The 10,000-nt window shown below is 45.1% G+C and overlaps 1 protein-coding gene across 3 annotated transcripts in view; it reads right to left on the bottom strand.

Annotated features, from left to right (window-relative positions):
• Window positions 1–10,000, bottom strand: part of LOC143039851 (inter-alpha-trypsin inhibitor heavy chain H3-like) — a 129,531-nt gene that overhangs the window by 49,969 nt on the left and 69,562 nt on the right. For all 3 annotated transcript variants that reach the window (XM_076210106.1, XM_076210105.1, XM_076210107.1), the window contains exon 9: window positions 5,966–6,145. In XM_076210106.1, the coding sequence (XP_076066221.1) occupies window positions 5,966–6,145 (180 nt within the window). The remainder of the gene's footprint in view (window positions 1–5,965; window positions 6,146–10,000) is intronic.

The raw sequence follows: 10,000 nt of genomic DNA, 5'->3' as shown, positions 1-10,000 counted from the left end.
AACGAAGAAGAACTCAAGAAAAAACGAAGAAAGAAGAAGAAAGGCCGTAGGATCACCCCCACCATGGAAACCATCCCAGGCATGGGACAGTCACAAGAGGAAGAAGCAGCAGCACCTAGCAGGCCCCCCCTGGAGAACACCCCCCCCACCCCCACCACCAACAATCCGACAGACCCTTCAAAACTCCATCGGGTGCATATCCATGACAATTAAGGCTCTACAAGAGGACTTGACTCGCTCGAACCCCCAAGCAGCACGCCTACTTGAAGGAACCTTCGTGATCCTGCATTCCATTGCCGAATTCACCCATCATGGCAGTGCTTAGACTAATGCAATGGAACTGCAGGGCAACTGGCACCGCCTGGGACCTCCTCGTGCAGCATCTCAGCGAGCACCGCTACGAAGTAGTTGCACTTCAATCCCTCCTCAAGAGGCCAGGAAAACTTCCACCCCTACCTGGGTACCACTTCCCCCACCTCCTACACGACGGATGAAGCAGGTATGGCGCGTGTGGCCACATACGTCTCCCAAGGTTTAACTGCTCAAGAGGGACACCTGCCGGGCTTCGACCTCGACGAAGGATATAGGACGGTCACCTCCATTTCTGTGGAAGGAGACAGGACCTTGCACGTCCTCAACATATACAACCCCGTGAAGACCCGGCATTTCGCATGGCTTGGAGACATCCCCGATAACTGCATAGTGGTAGGGGACTTCAACCACCGGGGCGCCCTATGGGACGAAAATTACGTCCACACCTCCTCCAACACTACCTCCCAAATCGCTGATGCCGACGTGGTCCTACTAAACGACTGTAGCCACACCAGAATACCGGACATAGCAGGACACAGCAAGAAGGCCATTGATCTCTCCTTCGTCTCTTCCAACATCGCTGGTACGGCAGACTGGTCCACCCTCGATAACCCCATATCCTCAGACCACCTCCCCATAGCCATCACCCTCCACCTCTCCCCCATCCTTCACCTTCCCCAGACGTAGGGCAAACTCAACCTTAAAAGAGCGGATTGGAACGCGTACCAGGCCTTCCTAAACAGCATGTCCTACCACTACTACTAAGTCGAGGATAGCTCCATCGACGGGATAAATGAAGTTTTCACCACCACGATCCTTGCAGCAGCACGACACTCCATCCCTCTGGTCAAACCAGAAAACGGAAGAAGGGGCCACCCATGGTGGACGAATGCATGCCTAAAAGCCGTACAAGGAAAGAGAAGAACCTACCATCGGTACCTGAAAGAAGGGACAAAAGATGCCTTCGTCTCCATGAAGAAAGCCAACGCAGAGTGGAAGAGGACCATTGCCGGAGTGAAGCTGGACTTCTGGAGGAAGAGTGAGGAGGACAGGACGGACCTTACGGCTGCTTGGAATAGACTTAAAACACTTAAAATGCGTTACAAGCCCCCTAGCAGGAACCTCACTGATCCTGACGGAGGGATATTACGACCAGAAGAAAAGGCGGAGGGTTTCTTAAGACACTTCGCCAGAACCAGCTCAACAAGAAGTCTCCCCGAAAAACAGAGAAGGGACCGCATGGAAAAGGAAGCCCACATGGACCTCTCCACCCCTAAGGGCAGGGACACCGATCTCACCCTACACGAGCTACGGTGGGCCCTGAGGGCAACCAGCGGAAACAAGAAGTCCCCCGGCGCCGACCAGGTTACATATCCACTCCTAAGGAACCTCCCCCCCTCAATGCAAGAAGCCCTCCTCGTCCTCTTCAACAAGTGCTGGAAAGAAGGTACTGTCCCCACGGCATGGAGGCACGTTGTCGTAATCCCCATCTCCAAAGGAGGTAAAGCCAGCACCAAGATCGAAAACCACAGGCCAGTAGCCCTTACCTCACATATAGGTAAGGTCTACGAGAGGATCCTCCTTACCAGACTAAAAAAGCACGTGGATTCCAAGGGAGCCCTCCCCAAACTCCAGGCGGGGTTTAGGAAAGGAAGAAGCGTTGTTGATCACGTCGTGCGGCTCTCTGGGCATATTAGAAGAGCCCAGAGACAAAAGAGGATCCTACACACCTGTTTTTTGGATATAGCCAAGGCTTTCGACACGGTCTGGCACGCGAAGCTCCTCTTCAAGATGAAGGCCATAGGCGTGTCCCCAGCTATGTACAACTTCATCCGGTCCTTCCTCTCCAACCTGTCTATCGAGGTGAGGAGAGAGGGTGTCCTGAGTAGAAGGACGCAGGTCGACATGGGTGTCCCCCAAGGTTCAGTCGTGTCCCCCCTTCTATTCACACTCCTCCTAGCGGGCGTGGGCAAAGGAGTACGGGGTGATACGGTCGTCACCGCATACGCAGACGACATAGCCCTCTGGAGGAAGTCCAGGCACCGGCGGCCCAAAAAGAACTCGGCTCAGCACAAGGCGGAACTCCGAAGGTTTCAAGAGCAAGTAGATATCGTGGTGGCCCAATTCAACAGCCCAGGGATCATCCTCTCGGCAAAGAAGACTGTCAACATGCCAGTACACCTGGCAGGTTACAACAGTGGCACATATCCTGGCTGGAACCGGATAGATATATGCGGTACGCCAGTTGAACCAGAGAAATCCGTCGGCTATTTAGGAGTAACGTTCCAGAGAAACGACCAATGAACTCTCCACATCCAGCAAGCCACCCTCAATGCTCAGAGAGCTTTAAACCTAGTTCGAGCGATCCGAAAGGAACCCTGGGGGCAACACCGGGAAACTCTTATTCCTATCGTCCAAAGCCTCGTTCGCACAAGGCTCTTCTTCGCGGCCCCAGTACTACACGACCTACCCAGACTGAAGCTGCTCTACATGGTAAGGGTAGAATGCCAAGCCCTACGTGTGGTACTCGGCCTTCCGAAGTCAGTACCACACGAACAAGTATACAACAAAGCTGGCATACTACCTCTCTGGGCCCGGATCAGGAGGGATGCCTGCTGGTACCTCTTCAGTTCAGCAAAGGTACCCAATTCCACGGACGAGGAACTCTATGAAGGATGGATCTTGGCGCCGCACGGCGAGCCCACCCAGGGCCTGCCAGGTTCTGTTGAAGACCTGTGTCTCCGAGCTGGACTTCGACCCAGCGATCGCCGCCTCATCGCCCAGTGCCAAGTAGACCCCTTTCTCCCCTGGGACCTCCTCCCGCCAGAGGTAAAGACGGACATACGAGGACTAGGGAAAAAGCAAACTCCCACCTGCTGATCGCTCACACCAGGGAACTCCTAGCGAAGGAATTCGCAAACTATTTCCGGATATACACCGATGGATCGGTTATGGAAGACGGCTGTACGGGCGCAGGCGTCTACCTGGAGCCCACAGGAAAGACCATCGCCAGGAAAATAGCGCCCACCACCATCCTTACAGCCGAGCTACTCGCCATACGAGAAGCCCTCCAGGAAATCATCGCCCTCCCCCACCCACCTCCAAGGGTCACAATCCTGACGGACTCTCGCTCGAGCCTAGAAGTGCTTCTGAGTGGCTACTGCGCCTCCAGACCAGAGCTGAGTGAAGAAATCCTTCGACTCTCGACCGAAATAGCGAAACTCGGCACTAGCCTCCTGTTCCAATGGGTACCCGCCCACGTAGGACTCGAGGGAAATGAGAAAGTCGACAAAGCGGCTAAACGGGGTGCATTAGGTCATGAGGATAGCGCCATGCTCGTCCCACCCTCGACTGGTGATGCCTTTAAGAAGATCGACGACGCTGCATGGGAACTATTGAGAGAGGAGTATGAGACTATTGCAGCTAACCGAGGATGGCCCACCACAACCGGTACTGAACCCACCCACAAAATTCTACCTGCTTTGCCTCCGCACACCTTGGCCATGGCATCCAGAATCCGGGTAAACCACTGGCGAACCCAATACACGGATACATGCACATGCGGCAAGGAGCTCGCCTCTTTCAACCACTGCCTCTTCATCTGCCCCGCCCTGAGGCACCACTTCGAGCACCTCAAGGACCTCCTGGGGGATCCAACTACAGCCCTGTACAGTCTCCGGGCAGGTAGCAATACGGACGCCGGGCAGGGGCACCTAGTCCTTGCAGCAAAACTCACCTGCTCCTCCCCAGTAGGGTCCCGGTTGTAACTCTCAATGGAATCCATGCTACAGCCACCCACATCATGCCCTAATCATTAACCCAGGCAAGCTATAAGACACATTTTAATTAAAAGACGGTCCCTTAATCGGCGGAAGCCGCTGGCACTCAAAAAAAAAAAAAAAAAAAAAAAAAAAAAAAAAATCTGAGAGCAGACATATATATCCTCTACACCAGTGGTTCTTAACCTTTTTTGGCAGCGACCCAAAATTTTGCACAAATCAAGCATCGCGACCCAAGCCTACATAGATATTGTCGGTTTTACATTGAAATTTCAAAACACTTCAAATAAATTTTCTGCTTTGGAGTTTTTATTTAATCATGGTCTGCTTAGAATCCTAAAACTAGGCATCATGTATTTTAATTATTACAGTATGTAATTATAATATATTTGTAGTGGGAAAATAATTATTTTCTGCAAACCCTTAGCGACCCAATAAAATGGCTTGGCGACCCAAATTTGGGTCGCGACCCAGGGGTTAAGAACCACTGCTCTACACCAATAAAGAAGAGAAAAGCTCGGCTCATTTGATTTCCGCCTCCATCAACCTCTACGCCATCTACGCCTCTCGAAAGCCAGAGTCAGCTACCATAAACTTAAACAATATGTACGGACTTCAACACGAAGTCTATATGTGTGTATGTGTGCGTGTGAGTTTGGGTGTGTGCATGTGTGTGTGTGTGTGTGTGTTTGTGTGTGTGTGTGTGTGTGTGTGTGTGTGTGTGTGTGTGTGTGTGTGTGTGTGTGTGTGTGTGTGTGTGTGTGAGAGTGTGTGTGTGTATATGTTTATGTGTATGTATGCATATTTTTTGTGTATGTACGCGTGAGTGAGTTTGTTTGTGTGTGTGTGTGTGTGTGTGTGTGTGTGTGTGTGTGTGTGTGTGTGTGTGTGTGTGTGTGTGTGTGTGTGTGTGTGTGTGTGTGTGTGTGTGTGTGTGTGTGTGTGTGTGTGTGTGTGTGTGTGTGTGTGTGTGTGTGTGTGTGTGTGTGTGTGTGTGTGTGTGTGTGTGTGTGTGTGTGTGTGTGTGTATGGTCACCGAATCTCATTAAAGACATTGACAGATTGGAAAGAGTACAACGGCGAGCCACAAAACTGATTCCAAATATCAAAAATAAATCATACGAAAATCGACTAAAACATATGAATCTGTTTTCCCTAAAAAAGCGTAGACTCAGAGGTGACTTGATACAGGTCTTTAAAATTCTAAAGGGAATTGACAACATAAAAAGTGACCAAATTTTTACATTGAATGAGAATCAGACAAGAAACAATGGTCACAAACTGTCCGGAAATAGATTCAATTTGGAAGTAGGTAGAAACAACTTTCCCAACCGTGTAGTTAATGAATTGAATAAACTTCCTGCACAGGTAGTGCAATGTAGTTCAGTTCAAAGCTTTAAGAATCATTTAGATAAATGCCTAAGTAAGATGCTGTAATGATTATAATTTATCTTATATTATTTGTTTTTGTTTTGTTATCATTTGTCTGTCTGATTTTTTATTTACTATTAGTTATGTCATTTTATTATTATTTACTATTTACCTGTTTGTTTATTATTTAACTATACCTATGCATTTATTTATGTATTTTATTTGTTATTTACATTATCATAGTTTTTATTTATTATTTTATTATTAATATGATTTTTTTTTCGCATCCGACCTAGATATGGATCAAAAGGTCTCCTGTCGGCATGCTCCGCCTTTGTAATCCTTTGTGTGTGTGTGTGTGTGTGTGTGTGTGTGTGTGTTTCGTTTGTACGTACCACTACCTCAATTTCAGCATTCATGATACAAATAACTTAATCGTAAAGTGACTAAACGTGATTGCAAAGTTGTTGAAACAGAAGGAAAAATAAATTACAGAAACTCACTTGTTTGGCCACGTTGGGTCTCTTGTCTTTGATGTTGGTCACCGCGTCCAGGAGAGCCTGGTTGATGTTGGTATCTCCGGATACCTCGAGGTTCTTGACTTTCTTCAAAGCCCTCGCCAGAGACTTCTTCCCCCCTCTGAAGATCCCGAGGGACACGACGTCGTGGTTAAACGTGATCACCTGTCCGGGGGGTAAATGACTGAATGAAGAAGATAACTCAGTTTAACCCATTCAACTCCGATGACAAGATGTCTTGTCATTTGGTCAAATAAAACAAAAAATCATAAAACACCAAAATGTTTGATCAAACACCAGAAAAATATGACGTCAGTCCTCGCTTCGCTGCGAGCGAAGCAAGGATTGACGTCATATTTTTCTGGTGTTTGATCAAACATTTTGGTGTTTTATGATTTTTTGTTTTATTTGACCAAATGACAAGACATCTTGTCATTGGAGTTGAATGGGTTAACGCTCGGAGATCAAAGGTCTCCCAGGTAAAGAATCTTCAGACTCCGATACTGACAAATTCTTCCGTCTCTGGGTTTTGAAAACTATATTTTCGGTTCTCTTTCAACAAATTCCTTTTTTCTTTTTTTTACATGGCCCTCATATTCATTTTACTGTAATTTCAAAAGCTAATGAGCGAATGCGTCCTTTTATTTACTTATTTATTCATTGATTAATTCATTTATATATTTGTTTATTTTTATTTTTGTTTTTCTTATTTATTTATTTATTTACTTGTTTATTTTATATTTTTTTATTTGTTTACTTATTCATTTACTTATTTATCTATTTATTTGTTTGTTAATTTATTTCATTTATTGACCTACTTATTTATTTTTCTACATATCTATTCATTGTTTTTTGCTTTATTCCTATGTGTGAGCATATTTTGTCTATTTCCATATAAGATCTAAACATTTCCATGTTTGCCATCAAACGATGTGCGTTATGTCGTTCTGTTGGGTCGATATTTTTGATGTTTAAATCAACATTCTAAAACTTTCGTAATGTTGTACCGGGAGCCTGAATTTTTTCATACCATGAAATGATATCATATATCTGTATATCATAACAAACCATATGACAAAAATTCTGAAAATATCCTAAGGACATACGAACCGTTCCTCCATTCGTATGAGCAGCCACGTTGTTCTGACTAACAGCTGATCATAAAAAAAGTATATTATCTCAAGGCAGTCTGGAATTGTTGTTCTTTTGAATCTCGTATATATATATATATATATATATATATGTATATATATACATATTTATATATATATATATATATATATATATATATATATATATGAGAGGCAGAGGGGAAAACACACAAATAGAAGGAGAGTTTATCCTTTACCTAGTTTCGCACTATGGTGCTTCTTTCTGAAGAAGCACCATAGTGCAAAAATAGTTAAAGGATAAAATCTTCTATTTGTGTGTTTTCCCCTCTGCCTCTCTCACAACCTGTCAAGATGTCGTCATATGTATATATATATATATATATATATATATATATATACATATATATATATATATACAAATTTATAGATACATATTTACATATATATATACATATATACATATATATACACATATACATATATATACATATATATACATATACATATATATCGACGACTACCAACTCGAAGTCGTACACCAGTTCACATACCTGGGATCCACCATCAGCGACAACCTGTCCCTTGACGCCGAGATCAACAAGCGCATCGGCAAGGCTGCTACGACCCTAGGACGCCTCACCACCCGTGTCTGGGAGAACCAGAAGCTGACAACGTCAACTAAGATGGCAGTGTACAACGTGTGTATTGTCAGCACTCTCCTCTACGGCAGCGAAACATGGACGACCTACTCGAAGCAGGAGCGCAAACTGAGTAACTTCCATCTGCGCTGCCTTCGCCGCATCCTTGGCATCCGCTGGAGTGACAAGATTACCAATGCCCAGATACTCGAGCGAGCAGGTCTTCCTACCATATTCACATTGCTAAGGCAGCGCAGACTTCGGTGGCTCGGCCATGTGCGAAGGATGGAAGATGGACGCATCCCCAAAGACATCCTTTACGGTGAACTTGTCTCCGGCAAGAGAAACGTTGGTCGACCCCAACTGCGCTACAAAGATGTCTGCAAGCGTGACATGAAAGCCCTGGACATCAACACTGAGAACTGGGAAGAGGTAGCAGCCGACCGTAGCAAATGGCGCAGTGTTCTTCACAAGCAGCTGAAGTCTGGAGAGGAAACAATTCTGACCACAACAGGTGAAAAGAGAGCCAAGCGGAAGGCACACACCCCAGCAGCCACTCCAACAAGCCACACATGCAGCAAATGCGGCCGAGACTGCCACTCCCGCATCGGACTCACCAGCCACAGCCGTCACTGTCGCTAGCAAAATCATGACTTTCTCCGGCGCAATATCCATAGTCGATATCGACTGACGGAGGCCTACTACTATATACATATATATATACACATATATACATATATATATAAACATATATATCTAAGTCTAGATAAAAATATTCTTCTAAAAAACGCTGTGGAATTCGGGGACAGGTGGTATTACGGTGACACTTTGTCCGAAAAATATTCTTGAAAAAGCACTTGGGTAAGTCGGGGTCAGGTGGTATTCTTCTTCTTCTTCTTCTTCTTCTTCTTCTTCTTCTTCTTCTTCTTCTTCTTCTTCTTCTTCTTCTTCGCGTTCCTCTTCTTCTTCTTCTTCTTCTTCTTCTTCTTCTTCTTCTTCTTCTTCTTCTTCTTCTTCTTCGCGTTCCTCTTCTTCTTCTTCTTCTTCTTCTTCTTCTTCTTCTTCTTCTTCTTCTTCTTCTTCTTCTTCTTCTTCTTCTTCTTCTTCGTGTTCTTCTTCTTCGTGTTCTTCTTCTTCTTCGTGTTCTTCTTCTTCTTCTTCTTCTTCTTCTTCTTCTTCTTCTTCTTCTTCTTCTTCTTCTTCTTCTTCTTCTTCTTCTTCTTCTTCCTCGCTTTCTTCTTCGCGTTTTTCTTCGCGTTCTTCTTCGCGTTCTTATTCGCATTCTTCTTCGCGTTCTTCTTCCTCGCGTTCTTCTTCCTCGCGTTCTTCTTCGCGTTCTTCTTCGCATTCTACTTCGTGTTCTTCTTCGCGTTCTTCTTCGCGTTCTTCTTCGTATTCTACTTCGTGTTCTTCTTCGCGTTCTTCTTCGCGTTCTTCTTCACGTTTTTCTTCGCGTTCTTCTTCGTGCTGGGGATCCCGTGTTGGGGTTCCGCCCCGAGGCCGAAGGGGAAAACGAGGGATTAGAGCGCGGAAAGCGGCGGCGGCCGTAGGCCACTGTTTGCGCAGCAAAGCCCCCGGCGAAGCCGGGGAGGGCGAAGCCCGCGGCTTGTATATATATATACCATTACCTTCAGGCACCTTAATTGAACTGATCAAATTGTGTGTTAAAGATTGCAAATTCCAATTTAATGATAAATTCTATTCTCAGAAATTTGGAATGAGCATGGGTAATCCTCTCTCCCCCGTATTGAGTAATCTATATATGGAGTTTTTTGAAACCAAAATTTTAAGTAAGATCATTCCCCCCAACATTACATGGATGCGGTACATTGATGACATCCTATGTCTGTGGCCCATTCAAGATAATGTAAATGATTTTTTATGTAAGCTTAATAATTTGGTCAGTTCCATTAAGTTCACGGTGGAGATAGAGAAAGAAGGCGTTTTGCCTTTCCTTGATTGTAATATCTACCGCCGTGAAAGTGAGTTGAAGTTTAGTGTATATCGCAAACCAACCAATGTTTGTTCATATATACACTATTATTCCTCACACCCTGATGGCGTAAAGATATCTGTTTTTTCGTCGATGTACCTCAGGGCCCTACGCATTTGCAGCCCAGAGTACATCGATGATGAAATAAGATGTATTTACGACATTGGTACTAAGCTACAATACCCCACACATGTTCTTGATAAAGCTTACAATCGTGCTAAAAGGAAATTTTACAACCTTAGGTCAACTCAAACTTTCAATATGAATAACTTGCTAA

The sequence above is a fragment of the Oratosquilla oratoria genome, chromosome 27 (genome assembly GCF_046742065.1).
Source record: "Oratosquilla oratoria isolate Oo_2021 chromosome 27, ASM4674206v1, whole genome shotgun sequence".
Lineage (NCBI taxonomy): Eukaryota > Metazoa > Arthropoda > Malacostraca > Stomatopoda > Squillidae > Oratosquilla > Oratosquilla oratoria.
This window is presented reverse-complemented; position numbering and strand designations above follow the sequence as displayed.